This window comes from Camelina sativa, chromosome 17 (assembly GCF_000633955.1).
Source record: "Camelina sativa cultivar DH55 chromosome 17, Cs, whole genome shotgun sequence".
Taxonomy (NCBI): Eukaryota; Viridiplantae; Streptophyta; class Magnoliopsida; order Brassicales; family Brassicaceae; genus Camelina; species Camelina sativa.
This window is the reverse complement of record NC_025701.1, coordinates 3,889,060-3,916,865: the sequence shown is the minus strand read 5'-3', so window position 1 is coordinate 3,916,865 and position 27,806 is coordinate 3,889,060. Positions and strand designations below refer to the sequence as shown.

The 27,806-nt window shown below is 36.7% G+C and overlaps 7 protein-coding genes across 9 annotated transcripts in view; 3 read left to right on the top strand and 4 right to left on the bottom strand.

The window, feature by feature from the left end:
* The window catches only part of LOC104755153 (phytochrome A-like), a 6,236-nt gene extending 1,660 nt beyond the window's left edge, over nucleotides 1-4,576 (top strand). The window contains exons 4-8 of one of the 3 annotated variants that reach the window (XM_019239407.1): nucleotides 116-2,049; nucleotides 2,226-2,617; nucleotides 3,215-3,639; nucleotides 3,715-4,005; nucleotides 4,087-4,576. In XM_019239407.1, coding sequence (XP_019094952.1) covers nucleotides 116-2,049; nucleotides 2,226-2,617; nucleotides 3,215-3,639; nucleotides 3,715-4,005; nucleotides 4,087-4,288 — 3,244 coding nt within the window. In that variant the 3' untranslated portion in view covers nucleotides 4,289-4,576. Of the gene's footprint in view, nucleotides 1-6; nucleotides 2,050-2,225; nucleotides 2,618-2,822; nucleotides 3,640-3,714; nucleotides 4,006-4,086 lie in introns of those variants that run through there. The other 2 variants (XM_019239406.1, XM_010477493.2) reach the window with 2 other exon arrangements.
* Nucleotides 5,082-6,146, bottom strand: LOC104755151 (germin-like protein subfamily 2 member 1). The gene is made up of 2 exons (XM_010477492.2): nucleotides 5,840-6,146; nucleotides 5,082-5,749 (listed from the first exon to the last, which is right to left on the bottom strand). Exons 1-2 carry the CDS (start codon nucleotides 6,072-6,074, stop codon nucleotides 5,205-5,207), a joined length of 780 nt encoding a protein of 259 aa, XP_010475794.1. The 5' UTR covers nucleotides 6,075-6,146; the 3' UTR covers nucleotides 5,082-5,204.
* LOC104755150 (pectin acetylesterase 1) lies at nucleotides 7,434-10,119 on the top strand. Its single transcript, XM_010477490.2, has 12 exons — nucleotides 7,434-7,729; nucleotides 7,933-8,015; nucleotides 8,113-8,242; nucleotides 8,336-8,409; nucleotides 8,506-8,592; nucleotides 8,684-8,808; nucleotides 8,894-8,954; nucleotides 9,049-9,102; nucleotides 9,199-9,276; nucleotides 9,372-9,474; nucleotides 9,579-9,724; nucleotides 9,871-10,119. The coding sequence occupies exons 1-12, from the start codon at nucleotides 7,552-7,554 to the stop codon at nucleotides 9,922-9,924; spliced, it is 1,173 nt and encodes a 390-aa protein (XP_010475792.1). The 5' UTR covers nucleotides 7,434-7,551; the 3' UTR covers nucleotides 9,925-10,119.
* Nucleotides 11,586-13,202, bottom strand: LOC104755149 (transcription repressor MYB6-like). Its single transcript, XM_010477489.2, has 3 exons — nucleotides 12,872-13,202; nucleotides 12,655-12,784; nucleotides 11,586-12,515 (listed from the first exon to the last, which is right to left on the bottom strand). The coding sequence occupies exons 1-3, from the start codon at nucleotides 13,002-13,004 to the stop codon at nucleotides 11,669-11,671; spliced, it is 1,110 nt and encodes a 369-aa protein (XP_010475791.1). The 5' UTR covers nucleotides 13,005-13,202; the 3' UTR covers nucleotides 11,586-11,668.
* Nucleotides 18,776-22,022, bottom strand: LOC104755147 (transcription factor PIF3). Its single transcript, XM_010477487.2, has 7 exons — nucleotides 21,585-22,022; nucleotides 20,965-21,069; nucleotides 19,976-20,861; nucleotides 19,775-19,882; nucleotides 19,616-19,681; nucleotides 19,456-19,521; nucleotides 18,776-19,313 (listed from the first exon to the last, which is right to left on the bottom strand). Exons 2-7 carry the CDS (start codon nucleotides 21,033-21,035, stop codon nucleotides 18,906-18,908), a joined length of 1,605 nt encoding a protein of 534 aa, XP_010475789.1. The 5' UTR covers nucleotides 21,036-21,069; nucleotides 21,585-22,022; the 3' UTR covers nucleotides 18,776-18,905.
* LOC104755145 lies at nucleotides 24,492-25,810 on the top strand. The gene has a single exon (XM_010477485.2). It carries the CDS (start codon nucleotides 24,715-24,717, stop codon nucleotides 25,522-25,524), a length of 810 nt encoding a protein of 269 aa, XP_010475787.1. The 5' UTR covers nucleotides 24,492-24,714; the 3' UTR covers nucleotides 25,525-25,810.
* Nucleotides 25,789-27,362, bottom strand: LOC104755146 (cinnamoyl-CoA reductase 1-like). The gene is made up of 5 exons (XM_010477486.2): nucleotides 27,220-27,362; nucleotides 26,831-27,000; nucleotides 26,536-26,727; nucleotides 26,095-26,444; nucleotides 25,789-26,014 (listed from the first exon to the last, which is right to left on the bottom strand). Exons 1-5 carry the CDS (start codon nucleotides 27,335-27,337, stop codon nucleotides 25,876-25,878), a joined length of 969 nt encoding a protein of 322 aa, XP_010475788.1. The 5' UTR covers nucleotides 27,338-27,362; the 3' UTR covers nucleotides 25,789-25,875.

Sequence of the window (27,806 nt, the reverse complement as noted above, 5' to 3'; positions counted from 1 at the left end):
CTAGGCCAAGTCAGTCCTCTGAGGGCTCTAGGCGATCAAGGCACAGCGCTAGAATCATTGCGCAGACCACTGTAGATGCGAAGCTCCATGCTGATTTTGAGGAGTCAGGCAGTTCCTTTGATTACTCAACCTCAGTTCGTGTCACTGGTCCGGTTGTGGAGAACCAGCCACCAAGGTCTGACAAGGTGACCACGACTTATCTTCATCACATACAGAAGGGAAAGCTGATTCAGCCCTTTGGTTGTTTGCTTGCCTTGGATGAAAAGACTTTCAAAGTCATTGCATACAGCGAGAATGCTCCCGAGTTGTTGACAATGACCAGTCATGCAGTTCCTAGTGTTGGCGAACACCCTGTTCTAGGCATTGGGACAGATATAAGGAGTCTTTTCACTGCTCCTAGTGCCTCTGCATTGCAGAAAGCCCTTGGATTTGGAGATGTCTCCTTGTTGAATCTCATTCTTGTGCACTGCAAGACTTCTGCAAAGCCCTTTTATGCGATTGTCCACAGGGTTACAGGGAGCATCATCGTCGACTTTGAACCGGTCAAGCCTTATGAAGTTCCCATGACAGCTGCTGGTGCCTTACAATCATATAAGCTCGCTGCCAAAGCAATCACTAGACTGCAATCTTTGCCCAGTGGAAGCATGGAAAGGCTTTGTGATACAATGGCACAGGAGGTTTTTGAACTCACGGGGTATGACAGGGTGATGGCTTATAAATTTCATGAAGATGATCACGGTGAGGTTGTCTCCGAGGTTACAAAACCTGGGCTGGAACCTTATCTTGGTCTGCATTATCCAGCCACTGACATCCCTCAGGCAGCCCGTTTTCTGTTTATGAAGAACAAGGTCCGGATGATCGTTGATTGCAATGCAAAACATGCTAGGGTGCTTCAAGATGAAAAGCTTTCCTTTGATCTTACCTTGTGTGGCTCTACCCTCAGAGCACCGCACAGCTGCCATTTACAGTACATGGCCAACATGGATTCAATTGCATCTCTGGTTATGGCGGTTGTAGTTAATGAGGAAGATGGAGAAGGGGATGCTCCTGATTCTACTGCACAGCCTCAGAAGAGAAAGAGATTATGGGGTTTAGTGGTTTGTCATAATACGACTCCGAGGTTTGTTCCATTTCCTCTCAGGTATGCCTGCGAGTTTCTAGCTCAAGTGTTTGCCATACACGTCAATAAGGAGGTGGAACTGGAGAACCAGATTGTGGAGAAGAACATTTTGCGCACACAGACACTCTTGTGTGATATGCTGATGCGTGATGCTCCACTGGGTATTGTGTCGCAGAGCCCCAACATAATGGACCTTGTGAAATGTGATGGAGCAGCACTCTTGTATAAAGACAAGGTATGGAAACTGGGAACAACTCCAAGTGAGTTCCATCTGCAGGAGATAGCTTCATGGTTGTGTGAATACCACACAGATTCAACAGGTTTGAGCACTGATAGTTTGCATGATGCTGGGTTTCCGAGGGCTCTGTCTCTTGGGGACTCGGTATGTGGAATGGCGGCTGTAAGGATATCGTCGAAAGACATGATTTTCTGGTTCCGTTCTCATACCGCTGGGGAAGTGAGATGGGGAGGTGCCAAGCATGATCCAGATGATAGGGATGATGCAAGAAGAATGCACCCGAGGTCATCGTTCAAGGCTTTCCTTGAAGTGGTGAAGACAAGGAGTTTACCTTGGAAGGACTATGAGATGGATGCAATACACTCCTTGCAGCTTATTCTGAGGAATGCTTTCAAGGATGGTGAAACTACTGATGTGAATACAAAGGTCATTCACTCTAAGCTGAATGATCTCAAAATTGATGGTATACAAGAACTAGAAGCTGTGACGAGTGAGATGGTTCGTTTAATTGAGACTGCTACGGTGCCAATATTGGCGGTTGATTCTGATGGATTGGTTAATGGCTGGAACACGAAAATTGCTGAGCTGACTGGTCTTTCGGTTGATGAAGCAATTGGGAAGCATCTCCTCACACTTGTTGAAGATGCTTCGGTGGAAATCGTTAAAAGGATGCTAGAGAATGCATTAGAAGGTAACTCTCTTCCTAAGTTATACTGTTGCTAAGAATCTTCCAACTATTTGCACTGTTCAAGCCCTGTGCAGTGTGTTGTTTCTGATTCTAAATGATGAATCATGTATGTTGGCTTCCCTTTTTCTCTCTAAACAACTGAAGCTGAGTCTATAAACTTTACTTGCTTATCTATGCAGGAACCGAGGAGCAGAATGTCCAATTTGAAATCAAGACACAACTGACCAGGGCTGATGCTGGGACAATAAGTTTAGTTGTAAATGCATGTGCAAGTAGAGATCTCCATGAAAACGTGGTTGGGGTGTGTTTTGTAGCCCATGATCTTACTGGCCAGAAGACTGTGATGGACAAGTTTACTCGAATTGAAGGTGATTACAAGGCGATTATCCAAAATCCAAACCCGCTGATCCCTCCCATATTTGGCACCGATGAGTTTGGATGGTGCACAGAGTGGAATCCAGCAATGTCAAAGTTAACCGGTTTGAAGCGAGAGGAAGTGATCGACAAGATGCTCTTAGGAGAAGTCTTTGGAACGCAGAAGTCATGTTGTCGTCTAAAGAATCAAGAAGCCNAAAAGGATGCTAGAGAATGCATTAGAAGGTAACTCTCTTCCTAAGTTATACTGTTGCTAAGAATCTTCCAACTATTTGCACTGTTCAAGCCCTGTGCAGTGTGTTGTTTCTGATTCTAAATGATGAATCATGTATGTTGGCTTCCCTTTTTCTCTCTAAACAACTGAAGCTGAGTCTATAAACTTTACTTGCTTATCTATGCAGGAACCGAGGAGCAGAATGTCCAATTTGAAATCAAGACACAACTGACCAGGGCTGATGCTGGGACAATAAGTTTAGTTGTAAATGCATGTGCAAGTAGAGATCTCCATGAAAACGTGGTAGGGGTGTGTTTTGTAGCCCATGATCTTACTGGCCAGAAGACTGTGATGGACAAGTTTACTCGGATTGAAGGTGATTACAAGGCGATTATCCAAAATCCAAACCCGCTGATCCCGCCCATATTTGGCACCGATGAGTTTGGATGGTGCACAGAGTGGAATCCAGCAATGTCAAAGTTAACCGGTTTGAAGCGAGAGGAAGTGATAGACAAGATGCTCTTAGGAGAAGTCTTTGGGACGCAGAAGTCATGTTGTCGTCTAAAGAATCAAGAAGCTTTTGTAAACCTTGGGATTGTGCTGAACAACGCTGTGACCAGTCAAGATCCAGAGAAAGTGTCGTTTGCTTTCTTTACAAGAGGTGGCAAGTATGTAGAGTGTCTGTTGTGTGTGAGTAAGAAACTGGACAGGGAAGGTGTAGTGACAGGTGTCTTCTGTTTCCTGCAACTTGCCAGCCATGAGCTGCAGCAAGCGCTTCATGTTCAGCGTCTAGCTGAGAGAACCGCAGTGAAGAGACTAAAGGCTCTAGCATACATCAAAAGACAGATCCAGAATCCGCTATCTGGGATTATCTTTACAAGGAAAATGATAGAGGGCACTGAATTAGGACCAGAGCAGATACAGATTTTGCAAACTAGCGCGTTATGTCAGAAGCAACTAAGCAAGATCCTTGATGATTCGGATCTTGAAAGTATTATTGAAGGGTAATGCAAGAATCAAAATTTCTTTTATCTTTCAAAAATTTACCTGCTTTCTTATGTTGGGATTTGACTGTGCAGGTCTTTGGATCTGGAAATGAAAGAGTTCAGCTTAAACGAAGTGTTGACTGCTTCCACAAGTCAAGTAATGATGAAGAGTAACGGAAAGAGCGTTCGAATAACAAATGAGACCGGAGAAGAAGTAATGTCTGATACTTTGTTTGGAGACAGTATTAGGCTTCAACAAGTCTTGGCAGATTTCATGTTGATGTCTATTAACTTTACACCATCCGGAGGTCAGCTAACTGTTACAGCTTCCTTAAGGAAGGATCAGCTTGGGCGTTCTGTGCATCTTGCTTATTTAGAGATCAGGTAAAATATTCTTAATCATAATGCAGAGTATGTTGTTAAAAAAACAAAAGTGCATTGAGGATATTGGGTTGATGAAAACAGGTTAACGCATACGGGAGCTGGGATACCCGAGTTTTTACTAAACCAAATGTTTGGAACTGAGGAAGATGTGTCAGAAGAAGGATTGAGCTTGATGGTTAGCCGGAAACTGGTGAAGCTGATGAATGGAGATGTTCAGTACTTGAGACAAGCTGGGAAATCAAGTTTCATTATCTCTGCAGAACTCGCTGCAGCAAACAAGTAGTCCCCAAAAGAGAAGGGGGTCAATCAATAGTCACTGGATTTTCTTTGTTTGCTCCTTTCTTTATCGCTTTTCTGTTTTCGGTTTCAAATTTCAATAACGATGATATATCCATCCATTTTACATCTTCTGTGAACTCTTCTCTGAAGCTGTAATATATGGATGCATATCTATCTCCTCTCGAGTGTTTTGGTTTCATGATGTATCATTCAAAAGCTGATGTATGAGAGAAATAAGTTAATTCACTGTCTCAAACAAATACTCAGTCTGACAAAGTCACAATTACCTCCTTCTAAAGTTGCATTCAGATCTTACTAACTTCTTTTTGATGATAGAGAGGATATGCTTAATTCGCTGAATAGCTGCAGCTAGAGTCTATGCCTTGTGGTTAGTACATGAAGCCAGAGTTTAGAGGTAATGTATGAACCTTGACTATGTTGCATGAATTCTTGGTTTCAAAAACTTAGCTTTAGCTTAACTGCATGAAGAAGAGGTCAGACTTCTAAACTACTACAGGGATCTAATTAGCTGGCCATATGGAGTACACTTAGTTTGAACAAAGAAGCACATGGGCAAGTATGATCTTATTAATTAATTAATCAGTTTTATATTAAGCCCATACGTAAGAGTCTCTCAAGTAGATTATTTTATATCAAGGTAGCTTACCTGTTCCCATATCTAATTTGAAAGCTTTTAGATTAGATCAACCTCGACTTCTTACCTGTTTTTAGTCAACTTTAGAACACAACCAAACAAAATTGGATTATACAGAAGATAACAATGATACATGAGACAATGGAGCTCAAAATGGACAATGAAAGATCATCAGTTATTGTTTTTATTACATAAGACAAATCAAAGGAGAAAAAAAAAGATCTTTCCTTTACCAAACAGAACCGAAAAAATGAATATAGAGAGATCATTTCTTGGGTTGGAACTTGGATTTGATGTGTTTGACAGTTCCAGAAGATGTCTGGAAGGCTTGAGCCAAGATGTTGTCAGGAACAGGAGGAGTGGAACCAAACAAAGTAGCACCAAGAGACTGAGTACCAGGAAGCTGACTATTGAAAGCTGAAAGAACAGAGGCAGGAACACGACCATTGTTCTTCTGGAAATGGACAAGTCCTTTAGGGAAAGCAAAGACATCTCCTTTCTTGATAGTTTGAGAGATGAGCTTATTGGCAGTAGTGAGGAACCCAACTTCGAGTGAACCTTCGAGGACAAAGACGACTTCAGTGGCACGTGGGTGGGTGTGAGGTGGGTTTAAACCACCAGGTGCGTAGTCGATACGAGCGAGAGAGACACCGAGTGTGTTGAGTCCAGGGATTGTCATAACGTTAGCTCCAGTGACCAAGGCACCGAATGTGTTGTTTGTGAGACCTGGATTAGCTATTCCTTGTGAGAAGAAATCGGCTGGTGTTACTGCAGCTGCGTCTTTACAAGGAAAGCCATTGATCTTGATTCCTACAAACAGAGCATAAAAATTGAAGCTTTAAGTGGAACAGAGAACAAAACAGAGATTTTTTTTTTTTATATATTAAAGAATATATATACCGGAGGAGAGATCAGCGACGCAGAGATCTTGAAGCATGTCCGGATCTGCGGAAGCGAAGATGAAGACGGTGAGACCGATGAGGAGGAGGAGGAGAGTTTGAGTTGGTGATGAAGAAGCCATTGTTTGGTGGTGGTGGTGGGGCTGTGTAACAAGTTGAGAATTATTGTTTATAAAGGAAGAAGAGGAAAAGAGAATTGAAGAGAGTATGACTTTTCTCGTTGAGGCAAGGAACATGCCACTCTTCTCTTTCTCCTCCTCTGTCAAAAAATATATACACAAACGTCAAAGGTCAACGTATACTAAACGGATGGATCAGGGCTTCACACATTGGTTACACGGCATATAAGAATTGAATTATGATTACCTAATATGTAATAAAATAATGTGTATCAGGTAAGGTAATAACTGTTTGTCTTAATCTGTCTACTATATTTAAAGATAAGTTTACAAAAGTGTGCTTCGATTTTGTTTGGCTTTTCAAACTTGTATAGCATCCTATTTTGATCATCGTGGCGTGGTGGGAGTATCATACAGTATCAGTTATCAAATCAAACAGCCTCACCGTTTCTTTGCAACGACCGTGTTTAAAGGGGTTAATTTCTTTTCACGAGCGTTGTGAAGCGCGTGAGAGAAGCTAGGCGTCGTCTTTAATGGGTTTGGGTTAGGTGTATCGATAATTTTTTTTAGTTTGGGCTTTTTGGTATTTAAAGCCCTCATCTAAGATGACGCGTTATGCATTGAAGAGAGGCCACATCATAATCGTTTCTTTCTTTTTTATTTGGTCGTTGGCGCTACACGGCGCCGTTTTTTATTACGGCGGAGCCAAACTTGAAAATTTTAGATAGAAAATAATTTATTTTTTTTAAAAACAATAATAATAACATGAGAAAATATTTAAGTAGAATGAATTGGTTGCATTTTATTAGCGAAAAGATTGTTTAAAGTTTTTCTCCGTATTTTTGTGTGACCAAACTAGAAAAGGGTTGATTGTTAGAAAAAAGAAAGAAAGAAAGAGAAAGGTTTGATTTGAAATTTCGCATAAATCAGTCCCAACTCCCAACATAATTTAATGACCCAACGAAATAGAAAAAAATGATTTAAAGACAATTATTTTACATTTGTTTTCTTCTTTGTATATTGTATTCATCTACAAAAAAAAAAAAAATTGGCATGGAATTCTAATTTTCGATTATTTGATCAAATAAAGTATTTGTGGAAAGAAATATGGAAATATCTAATGAAATCTACAAATACAGTATGTCTGAATATTAAAGGAATAATGGTGTAAATTTACAAAGAGATTATAATAAAATAATAAAGTTAACAAATCCTAATGATCAAATGAGGTCAACAAACTGTGGTGTCAAGAAGGAGGTTTTGGGTATACATATCAAGCTTAGATTTATGCAATCTGTCAGTCATATCCTTTAGTATCTGAATGGCAAGATTTTTTTTTTTTTGAACAACCGAATGGCAAGATTATGATTTACGAAATCTAATTAAAGAAACAAAATATTCTAATAAAATCTCTCCAATGACTGGTAGTTTAATGCAAATTATCTCTCTCACATTCTGGTCTTCATTGTAATTTTGTTTCCATAACAAAAACCTGTTTATATAAAAAGACCAGGGTCGATGCTTTCTTCTCAGCTTGTAGTACTGACCACTTTCATTCATATTCATTTCGTTCAAATTCATTGAGAGGAAAACAATGAAAACGTTTTTGTGGGGTTGGAGTCTCGCAGGAGTACTCATTCTCTTCAACATTCTTGCAAATGGGGAAACGGGTTTTGATGAAATAGGAATGTTAAACGATTTCAATGGAACAAATGCTAATGTTCTGATGGTAGGACTCACTCTTGTCCAAGCCGATGCTGCTAAAGGAGCGGGTAACTATATATCTTCTTCCCATCATTTCAATTCAGATTTTATTTTGATTTCGAATGTTTAAATTGAACCGTTGATTTTTTTTGTAATATGTTTAGGGGAAAGTATATATAACATGCAAACGAAATTTAGATATATATATTATCATTATAAAGTTCTTGATTGACATTTTCATGACACAAGGATACATTCTTATTTGTGGCAGTGTGTCTGGATGGGTCAGTGCCTGGATATCATTTGTATCGAGGTTATGGTTCAGGAGCAAACAATTGGATCATTCAGTTACAGGTTCTTACTTAAGATATAGGCTAGAGCTCTTTTTGAACTTTTTGTATAGAGTTACGTATACCCATAATCGTAAATAAGGGTATAATTTGGTTGAAAGGGAGGTGCGTGGTGCACCAGCATAAAAGATTGTCAGAACCGTAAGCATAGTGGCTATGGATCGTCTACCTTAATGGAGAAAGAGTTGGCGTTTACAGGATTACTAAGCAACAAAGCCGCTGAGAATCCAGGTTTTTCTCAAGATCGATCCATTGTATAACAAAAATGTAATATATGTTGGTGAAATCGTTAATGAGTATTTTTGTTACAAATCAATGTTGCAGATTTCTACAACTGGAACAAAGTAAAAGTCCGGTATTGTGATGGCGCATCCTTTGGCGGTGATAGCGAAAACAAGGTTAGCTAATTAAAATTTTTTATAAACATATATATACATGATCTTTGAGATATTTCACTAATATCTTTAGATTCCTATGGTTTTGCTTACAATTAGGCGGCGCAACTTCAGTTTAGAGGAAAGCGTATATTTTTAGCTGTCATGGAAGATTTGATGGCGAAGGGAATGCGACAGGCAAAACAGGTATATTTATATATTTCATATATTTTACTTATCACTATGTTTTTAACCCTAAGTTGTGTTAACTAATATAATATTTATACTACGTTTTAAGGCTTTGCTTAACGGATGTTCTGCTGGAGGTCTTGCAGCTATTTTACGATGCGATGATTTCAATGACTTGTTTCCTCCTACCACCAAAGTAAAATGCATGAGCGATGCTGGCTTCTTCCTCGATGCGTGAGTTGTATTTTTGTTTTTCATGAAATTAGTATATTGATTGGTTGTGTGACTGATTATGTCTTGTACGTTTGTAACTGAATAGCGTTGATGTAGCTGGAGGTCATTCTATAAGGCGTATGTATTCTGGTGTTGTAAACACCCAGGTACGAGTATAACGTTTGGATGTCTTGATGTTGATGATATATGTAAAGACATCGTTGAACGCTAATCCAAAACTGTTATTTTTTTAACTTCTAGGGTTTGCAAAACACGCTTCCTCGCACCTGTACAAGCCATATCAATCCAAGTTTGGTAAAGTCATTGCTGAGCTTATAGATATTGTGTTTATGTTAATTATAATGATGCTATGTTTCCTCAGTTATGTAACTTACTTGCAATATCCTTTAGTGTTTCTTCCCTCAATACATAATCAACCAAGTCAAGACCCCGTTGTTTATTCTCAACTCCGGTGTTGATGCGTGGCAGGTTATTTATAATTCCATACATATCTTTGGATTCTTGTATATGATGGAAAATGGGAGTTTAATTTGCTTGTCTTGAACTATCTTGTTTCTTTGTAGATTGGAAATAGCTTAGCTCCACCATCTGCTGATCCGAGTGGCAGTTGGCATAACTGTAGCTTTAGCTTCAGGTGCACTCCCTCTCAGAAGAAATTCTTGGCAGGTAAGAATGATCATATATAAGTTTTCATGAAACCTACCACTCTTTGATCTAACGAAACTGATCATCAATATTGTTTCTTGCTTTGGAATATATCCGAGTTTCAGGTTTCACGATAAGCATGTTAAATGCGTTAAAGACCTTTGCGACGTTTAGCAAGAACAGAGTGTTGATTACCTCTGGATGGGCTCATTGTCAAGCGGAGAGACAAGTTGCTTGGTTTCCTGGAAACTCTGGACCGGGTAAAGCTAAGGTGAGAAAAACCAAAAAAAAAACGCTAATAATTTTAAAAATGATCATGATTCTCATATTTTTTTTGATCACACACTACTGCTTTGATTTGAAAGCAAAAGTACAAAAATAATGCTTGTGCCTTGTTGTTGGAAAAAACGAAAACAGGGGATTGCTGTAGCAGTTGGAGATTGGTATTTCGAAAGAAAAGCTCGGTCGTAAAGTATGATTATCCTCGAGACATTATAAAAAATCGTCATTATGAAATGTTTGTTTTATTTCACCCACATCAACTAAAATTGACGTTTTAATACAAAGACAGAGAAGGAATCTAATATATATACACATGCATGTAGTTGTTGTATCATTGTCCTTATCAAATCATATAGTCATAAGACGTCCAAGGTTTTTTTCTCTATTTCTTTACGCACAAGAGATCTCCGAAGTTTCACTATCGAAAATGAAAGAATGGTATTTGTCTAATAATATCAGCATCGTGACTAGTGCCAACACATTTTCAGAATTTCCGAACGTCGTTGTATGTAACATACTCGATCGACGTCAAATATATAGATATTAAGTGAACAAATCATAGGAGATTGAAAAAAAAAAAGGCAGGCAAAGATTCCACGACATTCTCTTTTCTTTTTTTTTCCTAAATTCTTTACTCACAAGTATACCTTTATTTAATCACTAACAAGTAACAAACCGCGACAAGTGTTTCTGTTAATCATCATCCTTACATAACCATACGCCAATCAAAGGCTAACACAATGATTGGTTATTTGGTTTTATGTAGCACCAATTATTCGTTTCACATGCACTCTCGCGTTCCACTAAACCTTTATTATAACGCAAATGCATATTTCATGATATCTTTTAAAACTTCACCTCGATCAATATATTTGGCATATATATACATGTTTAATCTTTTATTTGAACAAAGTGATTTATCTTTTTTTTTTCCGCCAAAAGTTTCCTAAATATTTTTCTTCTTGACATTTTAACGTTGAAATTAGACTAACTTTAAAGTCAAACAAACATTTCAGCACTATTTTACTTACCGGTCGAGTTATTGCGTTAGGTTATTCCTAAAAGTAAAAAAGTGTTTATTTTGGATTGCAATATTAAAAGAGTGTTATAAAGTAATTTAATTGACTTAAGGATAATAAAATTTGAAAACGATCCCATCACTTCCTACATGTTTATTAAGGTCAAATCCGCGAGCTATTCCGAATTTTCCACGGCGAAAGAATATTCCGACGCCGGCCAAAACATAAGTTTCTGGTCAATGGGGACAATTCCAATTCTCTGACAAGACTCTTGTTAAAAGCACAGACAGACAAGAAGACTAATCACATATCGACACAGTGAAAGTAATAATAATTGATTTCAGAAAACTTACGTAAAATATATTATTAAATACGTATTTTAAACTTGGATCCTTTAGAGAAAAAAGAAAGGTGTACCTTCTTATTATTAGTTGAGCTAATATCCCACTTGAGTTTTATTTATCTTTTTTTCGTTTTTCAATTTTATGTTTTCTTTTGTCGTTTAATTCATTACAGGTCTGAAAAATGATGAAGGATGTGACTATGGATCACAATTCGTTCACGGGAAACAGACAGAAGCAGATTTATTTACGTTCATCAACGGATTAATGGCAAACACAGACCTCTCTGATGAATCATCAAAAATACTTACTACACATAAATCTTTATAACAAAACAAAAAAAAAAAGTATATAGTATGATATTGAAAGGTTTGCAAAAGAAAGAAGAATATTTGACGTATAAAACACACTTCAAAAATAAACATAAAAATAAAGACAGCTCCCTTTTTTTTTTTTAACCCATAAAAATATACAGAACACTTCAATCCACTGTACGTATTGTATGTATATTGTAATCTTTTTGTTCTTCTACATCTGTTAGAATTAAGAAAGAAAAAAAGAAAAAGAAAAAATCTAAAGGGACTGACCAAAAGAGACGGCCATTCTCTGAAGATCCTTGGAGAACACGTCACTAGCTTCAGTTGTGCCCAAGTTCTCGTTTTGGCTTTGGCTCCAAGGATCAGCCATGTTCGAAACATTGGCTAAGTAATCTGTCTCAGATTTAATGTAGATTGGTTGAGAGCTTTGACTCTGTACAGTGCTCCCGATGAAGAACGGTGTGTTCAAATACTCTGACCATTTTATTTCTTCGAAGTTATGATTTTGTTTAACTTGTGAAGAAGAAGAAGAAGAGTTTGGGATTGACCATGAGAATCCTCCGCCATTGTCGAAGAAGTTTGAGGTGTTGTTGTTGTTTGTCTGAAACTCCCAATTTGGTGCAGCCAATTTCACATGTTCTCCTCCGGAGACAGGACTCGAACTATTGTCTTGGGGAAGACTAATTAATGGCTTTACGCATACCGGCGTCTGAAAGACAGAACCAACCATGTTTCCGGAGCTAAACTGCGTCGGAATCATCGAGCAGAGTGAAGGATCAGTTGTAACAGAGAGGCCGAGATTGGAGTTGAAGTTAAGCTTCTGAAAACCGAAGAAGTCGGAGAAATCAGATGGCCTTTCGAGGAAGAAGTCTTGATTAGTCGCGGAGGATGAACTAGGAGACTTGTTGTCGTTACCGCTTCTTTTGTTGTTGTTGCTTGTTGTTGGTTTGTCTTTGTCGCTAAAGCTCTCAACTTCTGAGATGGGTTTGTGTGTGTTTGGGTCAATACCTCTCTGTTTTAGTTTCTTCTTGATGCTTGAGTTCCATAGATTCTTGATCTCGTTGTCGGTTCTACCCGGAAGCCTTGACGCAATTTGTGACCATCTGATTAAAAAAAAACAGAGCAGAGCCAAAAACAGAGGAGACTTAAGACGTTGTTAAAACAGAGGAGACTTATCGTTAAGACAAAAACATGATCCTCTGTTTTTCTCTGACAGCATTATCGTTGGTAAGTAATTGTTACCTGTTTCCTAGGACAGCGTGAAGTTCGACGATGAGATTCTCTTCCTCTGGAGAAAAAGCTCCTCTCTTTAAATCAAGTCTCAAGTAATTGATCCATCTTAGTCTACAACTCTTACCGCATCTCTGTAAACCTGTGTAGTAGACTCAATTTTCTCATTACAAAAAGCAGCTTTGTAATAGTATATGACTTATGGGAAAATGAAGGAAGAAAATGTTACCAGCGAGTTTAGGAACAGAGCTCCAACAGCCATGGCCGTGGTTAGTGATGTGATTGAGAAGCTTCTCGTCTTCTTCAGGAGACCAAAGCCCTTTTCTCAGCTTTTGTTTGTAACAGCAAGAATGTCTACCCATTTAGTTTATCGAAAGCTGCAATGCTGTGCAAAGGAAAAAGAGAAGAAAGCTCTCTTGATTCTTTACAAGGATGGAAAGAGAAAAGAGTTTTTGAGCAGAGAGAATGTATATGAAAACTTTTCAAGGCTAATGGAATCTAAAAGAAAAAAAAAGGAAGAGAAAATGAAGTAACAGATCTGCAGAGAGAGAGGGTGATAGACTATTAATAGAACTAAGAAAAGTCACTTTCTTCATAGGGTTTGTTGAATTCCATGCCCTCTTTTTTTACTATTTTCCCTTTCTAAAAGTTTAAAAAAAAATTTGAAGCAATTTGATTGGTCCACGTCGGATTGGTTCGCACCAATGGTAAGAAAGTTAAGGTTTAAGAAATGGAGTTCATGTAGTTTTGACCTTTTTACATCACTCTAATCATCACACATCCGTCATCTCTAAATGGACCCAATTATGATCATACGTTCAAATGCAGCGATTAAAGTATGATGATCGACATATATTAATTTCAATCTAATCAATCGCCGAAAACTATTTCTTCTTTCTTTTTTAGAGTTAAAAGTTGTGATAAGTGTGAGTCTTACTAAGTAGTGGAGACATGCTCATTCATGTTCAGCCTGTCCTAGAAAATGTTACGAACCACTCCACGCAGGACGCAGCTAAAACCGGCGTGGCCTTAGTAACTTTTTCTTGAATTTTTTTCTTTTTTTTTTCCGAATAAGATCAAATTATAGCCTAGAAAAAGATGAAAAAACAAGAAAAGGAAAAAAGATGTTACGTAATAGGTCAATGTGTTTCAATAAACTTCATACGTCGTCTATGGAAAAAGTATTTACAATAATATCAAATGACGGAATATGACTAAGAAATTTCATAACTATTGAAACACATGCATTGACCTATTATACGTAACATCTTTTCTACTTGAATATATGTTACCAAGTGCATCGTCATGCTAATGTGTGCGATGAGTGACTTAGTGAAAATGAGTAGAAAACATGAGGAAGAAAAAAGTGGCGATTATAATGAAGACCAAAATATTTGTCACTATAACCATTTTTTTTTACTAGAGCGGTCAAACTGCTTATACAAAAAAATTTTATAGTGAGAAAGGAACAATTAAAATAAGATAATAGATGGTGTGTAGATAAGAATGAGGACAAAGATGAGTTGTTTGTTGTCTTCATGAAAGATTACTGCAATGAATTAAAAGCAATTGCTAAATGAGGACTAAATATTTTGAAGATGAACGCATCAGATAAAGGAAATAATGGGAAAGGTTCATAACCAGCAAGAAATTGTCATCATTGGTTAATATTTCCAGAAATGATTAAATGGAATTCAATGGCTACATAACGGAATTTAGAAATTTTGCTTTAAAAATATGGTTACTTTTACAGATGAATGAGAATAATTAAGTGTCTCTTTTGTTTGCTTTATACGTTTTTAATTTGAAATTGACTCACTTCTCTTTGTCATTTTTCTCCCTTTTTTTTTGCCCTTAAAAACGATTCATAATAGAGAGGGTATATTCTTTGTCCATTCACTTAAAACTTTCCCTCAAATATTCACATGTTGAGTTTTGTAGCTTTCTTACGTTATCTAGAGACGGCCTCTCGTTAGACTCTTACCATTTTATCCATTTGTATATGGACCCAATCTTTATAAATATCGTGGGGGAAAAAAGAGCTACACGTATATGAATAAAATTTGCTTATCTTTTTCTTTTATAATGTAAAAAAACTTCACTATTATTAAGCTTTTACTTTACAAAAAGAAGTCTGTTTTAATAGAAATTGTTTTTCAACTATTGCAAGAAAAAAAAAAAAAGAGAGGACGCTTTGAGGAGAATACTTGTAGGCATGGGCCTTTGATGACTGTGTTCATTTGTGACTTCATTAAGATGTTTATGCATGGTGGTGGCTATAAGTGGCCGAACCCAAGTTATACTGCATTTCTACATTTTTTTTCTACTTTGTTCTTCAGAATTCGGGACTCATTTTTTTAACAAGTCGAATGAAACCCCTATATAACTTACTTATTTCTGATTCCAACCAATGGCTTTATCTTGTATTTGTCCAGAGTATTAAGAAGCCGTTAACGAGAGAATATCTTGTTCAATGCCATTGTTCATGCTGGGGAACCCAAAAATTAAGAAAACTCGCTCAATAATGTCGCTTCGTATAATAATACACAAAACCGACATGAAATGTCTCATTATCGAACACAATAAAATAAAAAGGACTAACTAGTTGATTTTATTGTATAATATCTTCAACCAAAGCTGTCAAAAGATACTTCGAGTTATATAATTCACCAAATGATTAATTACGAGAAGCGCGACGCGAATAATATATGGGATAGACTTTGCAATTTCAGCGAGTTTCTTTTTAATCATACTCAATAAACTAATACCAATCAACACGTTCTTGGAGTATATCATGGAGAAGAAAACATTTATCTGAACTACGTACAACTATATATAATATTAGTAACCCCTAAAAAATGGAACATATTCGATTAGGATCATGCATGATTGAGACCCATCATTTGATCATCATCATCATGATTATAAGCCAATCATACATATATCCGCCGCCAACCCTTCCATTATATACAAACCATATCTGCTTTCAGATTTTTTAGGCTTTGATCATTTTGATTTGATTAGGAGCATGCATCTATATTTGTTGTTTACAAGTTCTCAGATTGGATTATTGCTTTTGAAAATATTTCTGCGAACTAAAATCATTATATATAAAAAAATGCATAATTATATGTATGTATATTATTTCCAATAATAATCAAGAAATAATGTGGTGGTGTGGTTATAGCCGCAGACTAGCATGAATGCATGCATAAACGTATTTAAAATTTAAAGTTTATAGTTTTTTTTTTTTTTTACGAACCCTGCTTTTGGTGGGGATCATGAATGATTGTTTGCATGGTTGATGTTCATGCAGTGCAATAGAAGTTAACATTGTCTAAGTAGAGAAGTGAGAAAAGGTAAACATCATACGGTCGTTGTCGTTCGCCATTGTTACAACTTACAACTCACGAGGCTTTTATAACATCTTCGCCGACAAAAAAATGGAGAAGAGGCTGTACACTTAACACGTCTCTTATAGTATAATAGATCTTTCCTTAAATCTAGGCCCTATTATGTTCTTAGGGTTCCCTTTTTTATCAAAATTTTAGAAAATAACATGAATGATTTGACGGCGGTTTCATTTGGTATCGGTGTACCTTACTATATTATAATTTACATCACATTAGAATTTGTAATCTGCATTGTATTAATCGTTATATTGAAAACGTAATGAACGTGTCTTCTAAAATGATTTTGTACACCACCCTTTTTTGTCAGATATATTTTGATATTTTGACAGTATATGAAATCTCTGAGTTATTCTTAAATGTGTTAACCAAATAATGAAAGTGAGTTCTAATTCCAAGAAGCAGCTTAGAATGTTTGGTTTTCGAACCCAAAATTGATTTCATTTACCAATCATTGAAGATTCTTTAGCAAAAATTAATGTAAAAACATTTGTTAAGTCAAGTTATGCAAAACCTTATACTTAGTTATTATTTTCTTGGCTCCAACTAAATCTACATACATGACACATCAATGTACCTGTTGTTTACTTTGTACACTAGGTTTCTATAACTAAGAGATTTAGACCAAAATCTAGATTAAGCTATAAGCGGATATAACCACCAATTATATTGACTAACGCAAGATGCATCCAATAAAGGTTTGTGGAAGTGCATAATTTTTATTCACGTTCTACAACGATGTTGATGGGAGATTTTTCGGCTTTTTTTTGATAACAAGAATTTAATTAATTAGACAAGGAGAAAGGGACTAATTATAAAGTGGAGTACAATTAGATTAAGAGGATGAAGTCACGGAGAAAGAGAGAGAGGGCCCAATGAGAAGTGACCTCAATTGTATAGCATCTTAATTGGCCCGTTTAGCACTAATCCCATCATCAAGGAAACATTAGCACATGCATGCACTTGTACTAAAGGATCCTTTTCATTATTTCTGTTATTTTATATATATTTTTAAGTTTCTTCTAAATCTTCCTCTCATAAAATTAAAGCAATGTTTCTGATAAATAATTATATATGCACAAGTGAAAAGATGGATTATAAGCTAATATAATGTACATAGGATCGTCAACAATTACAACTTAAATCTAATATTATCATAATTATTTATTTTGATGATACAGTACGATACTTTTTTAATTAAGTCCTTTATTTTTTATATTGTAGTTTCTAGTAAAGAAAATAATTTTGGATTATACGGACAGAGTTTTTAATCTACATGTGTTTATACTATTTTTACTAAATAATGCTTTTGCCTAATTTGCTTTTCCAAAATTGATCATTGGTTTTGCGTTTTGTGATTCGTGGTCGAGAAAAAGATCAAACTTAGAACAGAAGGCAAATAATATTATCAAGTTTGATTAAAAGTGAGAAAAGAAAGGTTGTATGGTTGAATATCTCTCTAATATGGCCCAATCTAATTGGTAAGAAGGGAGAGGGGGAGAGAAGAGAAGACATAATCATAGATAATCTTGATATATTAGTGTGGCCAAAAGCAAAATGATGTTTAACTTTTCTTTTGCTTTGCCACATTAACACCATTTTCATCTCTTTCAAGTTTTAATCTAAACCTCGTGTAATTTTCATGAATTTGTGTTTCTAGGTGTTTCGACGTGTCCGTTTTCTACTGCTTGAATTCTAACACATTATATTGTTTTCCGTAATTAGTTAGAGCTGTCTAATCCACCTCCATTAGAAGGTATAAAATCTAAATGAACTCTAAACCCTTTTTTTGTTCTTCTCTTTCCACTAGTCCACCGGCTCTTTCTGTACTAAAGTGTCTTTTTCTTTTAATTGATTAAGTTAAGTTTTTAACAAGTCTCATCAAACTAAAGAAGGACAGGTTTATTGGAATTCTCTCTTCAATATATTTATAAAAAGTCCCTTTTATGCAAAAATGTTTGTGACGGTGCAGAGTTAGAGAGAGACTCGGTTCGGTTCACCATGCTGAACAGTGGTTTACGCCAAGTTTTTTTTAAAACAAGATCAAGATCGGTGAAAAAGGTAGGGTCCTACAATAAATTTTAGTATAGTTAAAAATCTGCTGGCCGTGTAAAGAAACATCTCTTTATATTTTGCTAAATAAGCGCGCGCCTACGAGAACTGAACATCTCCAACACTGGTTTTCTAGCTCTAGTACTCGTCAAAGACAATCATGTTTTGAGCTACTGTATCATGCACTCATTGTATATATATGTAACTAATATTACGTAAAATAAATTACATACAGTATAATGTTGCTCAAACACGAGTGCTTTACACCTTACCTTCCAACACCTTCCAACATATATGTTATCAAAGTAAATGAATTGAAATTCTGTATTTTCAAATTTGGTCTCGGTATAATCAGCTTCACGATTTGGTCAACAGTCCCGCACAAACAAATGACGCAATAAAGCTGTTTGACAAAATGGGTTGAGAAGCCCATCACGCTTGTTTAACCAGCCAGATCCATAAGATATATAGTGAACCTCACGCTACATAAAACCTTTTTGAAAGCGTTCTAAGTTCATGCTACAACTAGTAGACCAAAAAAGAAAAACATTCTAAATTCACAGACACATACTGTATATTATACTATCCACAGCAGGCTCTGTATAATAAAACTAATAGTATTAACTAAAAACATTTTAAATTAAAAAATAATAATAGAGACAGACAGCAGAACCACCAATAAAAAGCTCTTCAGTATTAGACAAGAAAACAAATTAATTTTATTTTTTGGCTTTTAGAATTGAATTGTTTGAATGTTACAGATAAAACAATACATCAGTCTTTAAGTTTGTTGCATTTATGTCACGACGACGACCCACAAAACTGATCAGAAGAAGACGCCTGTTTTCTCTTAATTGGTTTCAAGTTACTACTATTGTTGTTATTCGTCCTTGTTTGATCTTTAGAACCCTGTAAATCTCTAGTCGAACCGTTCTCGCTCTTATTCATCTCCATCGTTGAAGAACCCGCAAAGAAACCACCACCGGAGACTCGTGGTATTGCCATTGCCACTGGCTGTTGCATCCCCGAGACCTGGAACTGTGGTCCGTGGTTAACTGAGGAACCACCACCACGGCTCAAATCAGGCAATCCCATTGCATAAGGCATTCCCATACCCATTGCCATTGCTGCTGCTGCTGCTGGGTAATGCCCCATACCCGGTGGGAACATAACCGGTGGCATGTAATAACCAGACGCCATTGACATGATCTGATGATGATTAATGTGTTTTAGATTATTAGTTTGCACGACTTTTTTATCGATACTATAGAGAGAAGTTGTAGTGACTTGAAGTTGAAGTTGAAGTTGTAGTGACTTGTACTTGAAGTTGTAGTGACTTGAGATATGTTACCTGTACTTGAAGTTGTAGTGACTTGAGATACTCAATTGCTTCATCTAGCATCGATGCTTTGTCCACCTTTACCATCAGAAACAGTAATGTGTTCAAGTTAGAAATAACCATTGTAATTCGTTCGTATTGATGTTTGGCAATGCGGGAGAAAAAACATTACCTTGTTGCAGTTTGGAATGAGTTCTTGAAGGGCACGCATCTTCTCGTTAATCCTATCACGCCGTCTCTGAAAATTTGAAGACAGTAAGCTACCAAGTAAGAGCAATCTTTTGTGAGTTTGAGAATGGACAAAAACCCTTTGGGGACTTCACACACTAACCCTTTCAGACAGATTATGCACTTCAGCCGAGCGGCTCCTCTTTGAACCCAAACCTGTTCTAGATGGTGCTGCTCCCTTTCTTCCATCACCTGATTCTTCTTCAGCATCCTGCTCAACAATATTGAAAATGAAAAACTGAAGAAAACAGCAAAGAAATGAGATTGTAATGTGAATCAAATAATGTATATGAGTTTAACTCACTTCACTATGACAGTCATTGTCTTGAACATCTGAATGCTTTCTCTTTAAAGAAAGTGAAGGGCTTTCGGACGGGCCATCGAGACTATTACCCGAACCAACAGAAGAACATACAACGGCCTTTTCACTCTCTTGGTCTCTTCTACATGAGTCCTCTGAAATAAGGCAAGCCTTTTGGTTATTCATAGGAGTCGCAGAAGCAACAGACTCATTAAAAACCTTATCTTCAGTGTCTTTAGCTCCAAGAACTCTGGTCTGAAACACATTAGGGGGGCTTTGAGGACTCTTCTCTTTAGTTCCCTGAGGGTTATTATTAGTCTTGACCAAAGCTGCAGGGCGTAAGAAATGGGAAAAGTTGACCAAACTAGGCCTGTTACTAGGTATGAGTGGCTCTTGCGTCTGAGTCACCCGATCTGGATTGGTTTGTTGGCTAGGAGGATCTCTAGCTCTATCACTTCCATACAGAGAATGCGATTGGAAACCGTTATACTGTGATGAAGAAGCAGCAGGAGCTGATTCGTTGCCATTGTTTCTTCTCTGAAACAAGGGGAAGACAGTTTGGTTTACAGCCATGTCGCTCTCTTGCTCGTTGACAGTAACAGGAGACACATCACGCAAGAAATCAGAGCAATATCCATCTAGGGATTGGTTATGATTCAACCATGGAACAAAGTCATCTTCTTGACTCAAACCCGTCATCAGTGATGGTACTGACATAGGGATCTCGTCCACCATGGTCGCCTTCGAACCATTTCCAATATCTCTAGCTCTCGAAGAGTTTGGTTGATGAACAGCTTGTGGTGGAGGAATGTTCCTCGATCTGTTTGACTGACTTTGAGTTGAAATCTGACCATTTTCCCACACCAGCTCCACAACTTCATCCACAGGTCTGTTTTCCAAGACAACAAGAATAAATAAGTAAACATGAAACTGATGAACTTCATACTATCTCTCCTCTTAAGATAAGATAGACAAAGTGAATGGGGACTCACGGAGAAGGGTTGTTGTCTTGAGCAGATTCAAGCTTAGCTTGAGTGAGCCTAAAAAGCTCAAACAAAGGCATGGTATTTGCCGTTAACAGAGATAGAATCTAGATCCTGTAAAGGGAAATCACAAAACTAACCAAATTAGGCCAAGCAATACTTGCTAGAAACAGCTATTGGTCAGTCTACAATGCCTAAATTAGAAAACTTCAATACCCAAAATAGAAAAAAATGTGATGAAAAAAAAAAGAAATAGAAAAGAAATCAATGTCTCTATCAAATATGCAATAAACAAAACAACAGAGAGAGAAATGCACTTAAATTTTTAATACCAAAATGATTAGTCAAACGCAATTGTTTAATCACACAGCGAAGAAGAACGATTTAAAACAGAGTGTACACTAATTAGAGCTTAATCAATCAATCATCTCTTAAAACATAACAGAACAAAAAAAATCAAAACTTTCGTCTTGTGCCCTAAACCGTAACAAAGAGACCCAGAAACAAAAGATCAAAACTTTACTCTTCTTCTTTTATTTTTTGGGTGAAAAGATCAAAACTTTACTCTTCTTCTTCTTCTCAGAATCAAAACAGAAACCTATTCTAGAAATCAATCATGCGCCGCTGACCTGAGAGAGAAGGGGTCGTACTTAGCCGGCTAAGGGAGAGAGAGGGAGAGGTCCTCGAAGAATTAAAGTGACATCAATCCAAATGCAGAGGAGGAGTAATCGAGAAGAGAAGAAGACGGCGAATGGGAGTGAGTGAGAGTAATATTGAGAAAGTAGTAGGCGGACAGAGAGAGAATAGTGTGAGAGATGGAGACAACTCGACGCACAAGACGGTGAGAGAGAGAGAGAGAAGGGAAGGGGAGGGGGGACCAAATCAAAATCTCGTTCGCACGCACACTTTGCACAACTGAGAAGAAAGGATTTGATATTTTTATCTCTCTCTCTCTCTCTCACACAGTCTCTGAGACGTTTCCCCTCGAACATTCAACTTTTTAGCGTCCCCCGAATCATTAGACACATACACTTACTACTTACGAAATAAATAAGAAAAATTGGTTCGTATAATCACAAACATAAAAAAAACTATACATATAAATTATGACTAACAAAAATATGTAATTTTGTATTAATATTATCGTCATTTATATGCAAACCATACATATTTCTAACAAATCTTTTTTAAAAAGCTAACTATAGTATTTTTTTTTTATTGTTAAAAGGAAAAGCTAAAATATAATCATCTCACAAGACCTTTGTGATTTACACAAGTAGTACAGTACTACTGATTACTTTTGTTTGCTGGTTGTCAACATCGAGACTAGGTCTATCGTTCAAAAATAGCTGTATACTACTAGTATACTAGTGGATTTTAGGCTATTAGTAGAAATAAATAAATGTTTTATTTTGATGTACTATATGAATTACAAATTTACAATCCTTAAAAATTAACATTGTAACTGCTTTTACAAGATATTGTTTTTAATAAACGAGAGAAAAGTTAAAGGTAAAGGGACCCCTTAAAGAGAAGAGAGAGTTGGGCATGGTTATTAAATTTCTTATTGAAACCAAATTGCTTCTCTCCCCACCGACCCTCTGTAACACTTGGGCTGTCTCTGTTACATGACACAGGTCCTTTGCATTATTACAATTAATTTCATGGTGTGTCTATAAAATAGTTAAATACACAAATATGAAAAAATAATGGTGGTATAGTATAGAATATGTTATCTCGTCTTATCTTTTTAAGTGTCATGGGCCTGTGATACACACTAAAAGTCGTGTTGATGTGTTATCATAAAGGAACACTGCCAAAAAAGCATCACACTCCAAGTGGGGTTCAGCAACCCTTTGTCTCTCTTTTATCTATCTTAAATCATACTATAAGATTTGACTTCCTAATCATTACTATTTTTTTATTAAGTCTTTACTACTATATATTAATCATCCTTAAGTTTGGGACTCACTCAGCAAGTTCTTCTACTAACTGATGAAGAAACCAATCATTTGCTATGTTAATCATTGAGATTTCGTTTAATCATATGACTTGTTAATTTGTTATACTGATTCAGAACTCTTATTTAATTTAGAGCATTCAATTGAGAATCTATTTTCTTCCTTTCTGTATGTAAAATATATATTGTTAGCAGAGACTTGTTTTTAAAACCATCTATAACATCGTAGCCGTATTTGTTTATAAGCGCTAGCATCTTCTGGTTAATTTCTCGTTCATAGGTTGATCACGTTTTTTTAAAAAAATGTCAGCTAATCGCCATGCAAATTAGTTCTAAGATACGTAACTCAACCCGTAGTACGGTAGTAGACTAAACTTTCCAGAAGCATGCCATAAATTGTATTTTTTGAATTCATTTTTTCACTACGTGTAATTATCTCTTTATCCATGACTAGATTAAAAATAAAATAAATTTAGATAATTCAATTTCTTAAGGAACTTATAATCCTTAGAATTTGCTACTCTTGAACACCGAATTTTGAGAAACTTTTCAAGTACTGGATAATGTGAGTACCTATTTGGATTTGCATGGACCATTATTGATTTCATCACTGTAGTTTATCTCCATATCTCGTTCAGAAAAGAATTATTAACAACCGAATAAATAAATAAGTAAACACCAAACAAAACATCGAAGTGCTTACTAATATATAAGGCCAAAACTCAAATTAAATGACAAGACCCTGTCGCCTGTCCCAGCAAAAGTCTCTCAGTCCGCCGTGGAATAGGCCAACAACACGTTTTTGTGATCTCTTATACTCTACAGTGTATTAACAATATAAAGATACGCAAAATCTTTTACCTCATTTTCATGAACAAACTTAGGAAAAAGAAACCTTCATATCTTTTTTTGTTTTTTTGGGACTGGCCCTTCCACAATATAAAAGGTCAGATACATGTTATATATCATCAAAAACGTCACTTTACGTCAAAACACAAAAGCAAATTTGTTGGGAGGACCTTTAGGTGATGAACATGATCAGTAAATTATCCTCCACGATGGTGATAGGTGACTCGAGACACGTGGTAACTTCTGAGGACACAAGACATATGACACGTGTGATATATGCTATTACAAAACTGGCATTATGCTATGAACACGATATAGCTAGGAGAGAATAATTATGCATTTGCCTTTAGTGCGAAGTGCCTTTTTTTTTTGTTTTGGTTGATCTGGTGCAAAATACTGACCAGAAACAAATATTTGAACAAGAATCAGTATGTGTAAAATGTATGTACGTATGTTATGCAATATGCAATGAACTTCTACACGTTGACACGCTTTGCCGTGTCCCTAGCTATCCTCATAACCAAACACGTCCCCACCTATTGGATATAGTCCAAAAACACTAATCAATCTACCCAACTATAAAATCAAATACAGTTAGATTATTGTGGATATATAATTTAATCGAAAACAAAACCAAAATCGACATATTTATACCTCTACCACAAAGTGGCTGATAAATGGAATATAATACGGTTTGGTTATGGCACTTAACTTCAAACTTATCCGATTTTAACTAAAAATCTTAATTTGATTACCAAATTAACTAACCGGACTAAACAAATTGAAATAATAAGCCCAATATATACAATCATTCGGCCCAACTAGTTAAGGCCCATTACGACATCCTTTTAACGAAATGTCCACGTGGATTTGTTTCTTCCTCGCGATTGAAAAAGGAGTAAACCCTAATTTCCCAAAATCGCACCCAGACCACAGTCAGAGAGATAAGTATGAATCTTCCATCATCAACACCAACCACGGCGACGGCGACGTCAACCTCGCCGTCCTCTGATGCATCAGAAACCAATTTAACAGAAAGATGCGACGATTGCGGAAGCCGAGACTCCTGGGTAATACACACAGTACGTCTCCGTGGCACACTCCGCTACTTCTGCACACATTGCCTCCTCCGCAACCATCCGTCGTCGTTTTGCCCCATCTGCTTCGCCTTCTACGATTCATCCCCGCCGCACACTTCCCGCCGCGTCGCTTGCTCCAATTCCAAGTGCCACTCTTTAACTCACATCCACTGCGCCGGCGAAGCCAAACCCGCTTCTTCTTACCTCTGTCCTCCTTGCCGAAACCCTAATTCATTCTCCTTCTTCCGCCTTATCGTCGACGAAAACGGCTCTCGCTCAATCGACAAATCTCTGTCGGAAGCCTTCTTATGCGCCGCCAAGATCGCTGCTTCATCAATGAACAAGGCTGTTATCGCAGCCAAGTGTGATGCTGACCGGAGAGGAAAAGAAGCTGCTTTGGCGAGGAAGAGAGCACGAGAGGCTCTTGAGCATGTTGTGACGCTTGATGCCAAGGAGAAGGCAAGATCGGTTGTTCCAAAGCTTAAAGAAGCTTCCATTGATCAGAAACCAAAACTGAGTAGTCCTGCATCTAATAATAATGGTACTACTGTGAAAGTAACAGAGAGCTCTGCTACTACTACTACTACTACCACCAAGAACAATGGAGGAGGAGGTACAGAGAAACAGAATCAGTCAACGCAATTAGCTATAGTTAAGCAAGAAGATGATGCTTCTAGATGAAATCGATGTTTCTTCTTATGTACCACAATTACAAGCAAAAGCTGATTCCTGATTCGGACTCAAATGTAGATTGTTGTAAGTTTATCTCACTATTTTGGTTATATTTTCGATCGTTTACTTACAAATGTGTAGGAATCTTTGGAACTTTTATGAAATTGTTGATTTGTAATAATTTCTTTCTTCCTTCGTATGTTTTTGTAACATACTCTGGGTGATGGACTAGTCCATATTGTTGTGATGTGATTGACTGATTCTTGATAGAGATTGAAAATGTCATTTTCCTTCTTTTATTTATGAAGTGCATAGTTCAAAAAAATACAATTACGAAGGGAATTAAGATATGAGTCTGATTCACACAAGACATTTCTCTTTGAGACTAAGAACAGTGTCTCTAATGGTGACCTCTATAGGAGTGAACTCGATTCCCAAACTCTTCACTTTCTCAACACTTAGCTTGTAGATCACTGGAATTATCTCACTTGCTTCTTTCCTTTAGTATAATCAAAATTAGTTAGTGTTTCAGAATCTATCTGATTGTATAAACCAAATATGAAAGGATAATGAACTTACTTGTCAACGAGATTCAAGTCGGGATAGAATTCGTGCAAAACCTTCTCAATGTCATTAATCGTCACAATCGGACCATCGATGATATATCTACCATTGGCTGAAGGAGTCTCGTACGCTTTGATATGAGCGAGTGCAACATCTCTCACGTCCACCAACCTAAAGTTCTTATTAACGGAATCGTTCTTATCTTTGATAAGACCCGCGATCATACTAACTGAGTAATTAAGCGTTGGCTGCAAAAGTGGTCCGAGCACAAGTCCTGGATTTATTACGACCAAGTCTATCCCTTTTTCTTTTGCGAATCGCCATGCTTTTTCCTCGGCCAAAGTCTTTGAGACTGCATACCAAAGCTGGGAGACAGAAAAATAAAAATAAAAATAAAAATGAAGAAAAGGATGAGAGTTTTAATGAACTCGTATCAATATATGCTGTGTCGAGAACCTTTTTATCAGCGCAAATACTTGGATCCGAGAAGCAACTCTCGTCTATTGAGTCATTTGGTCCCAAGTGAGGCACAGGAAACAGAACTGAGGCCATGGATGATGTTAGGATAACCCTCTTAACAGATGCCACTTTAGTGCAAGTTCCAAGGACGTTAAGTGTACCCTTTACGGCCGGGTCAATCAGCTCAATCTGCAAAACTCAAGCTCGTAAGTTAATGTATGAATCTTTATTACAAAGTGGTATTGTCATGTTCCAAACAAGGTGATAGATATATATATAATGGTGAACAAACCTGATGATCAGTTACAGTTAATGAAACTGGAGAAGCAGTGTGGAAGACAGCGTCACATCCTTCAATTGCTTGTTCGAAAGAACCTTCGGCCAAAAGATCTGCTTGGAACAGTTTGAGTCTTTCTTTTGCACCGTCTAGTGCAAGAAGATGTTCTGTTTTCTTTGTATCCCCTAGACAACAACAAAAACACACATTATTTGTCAAATTGTAAAACCAAATATTTTTGGACAAGATTTAATCTCGATCGGATCCCATATATTATTATGCCTAGTCTTACAAATCTCAAGAGTATTCTCTTTCGTTTTTCACGATTTAATTTCTCTATATAACCAAAAAAAAAAAAAACCGATGTATACAACAATGAAATAAGGAGAGAAGAAGGAACAAACGTGGGTCTCGAACGGTGGCCTTAACGGTGTAGCCACGGTGGAGCAAAAGCTTAACAATCCAAGACGCTACGTAACCAGAAGCTCCCGTGACGCAAACCATTTTTCCTCCGTTGGCCATCTCTCTCAAATTGGTTTCAGTTATGAATTTTGAGCAACAACTATATGGTTCTCACATTATATAATATAGTATACAGTACAACTTATACGCACCTGCCTTTTTTTTTAGTCCACGTGATTAAAAACTAGAGTAAGACAATTAAAGAAAAAAGTCACGTATTTACATTTGTTCAAAGTAAAATATCTTAAGTTGATTTTGTCTAATTACACTATAAGATTTATTACTCCATTTTGCATCTCATTATACTTTGACATATGTCACTTTTTGGCAGTCTCTATATAGTTATATATAAATCTATATTAAATTTTGAGATTCTTTTACTTTTTAGTGACAATCTAAAAGTTAAATAAAACCAATAAATTCAGAATTTGTAATTACTAATAATCCATCAAACGTATAGTTATGTTTAAGAAAATAAAAGTAAGACTCAAAATTACACAACTGTTTGGTACTTATTAAAATTTTGGAA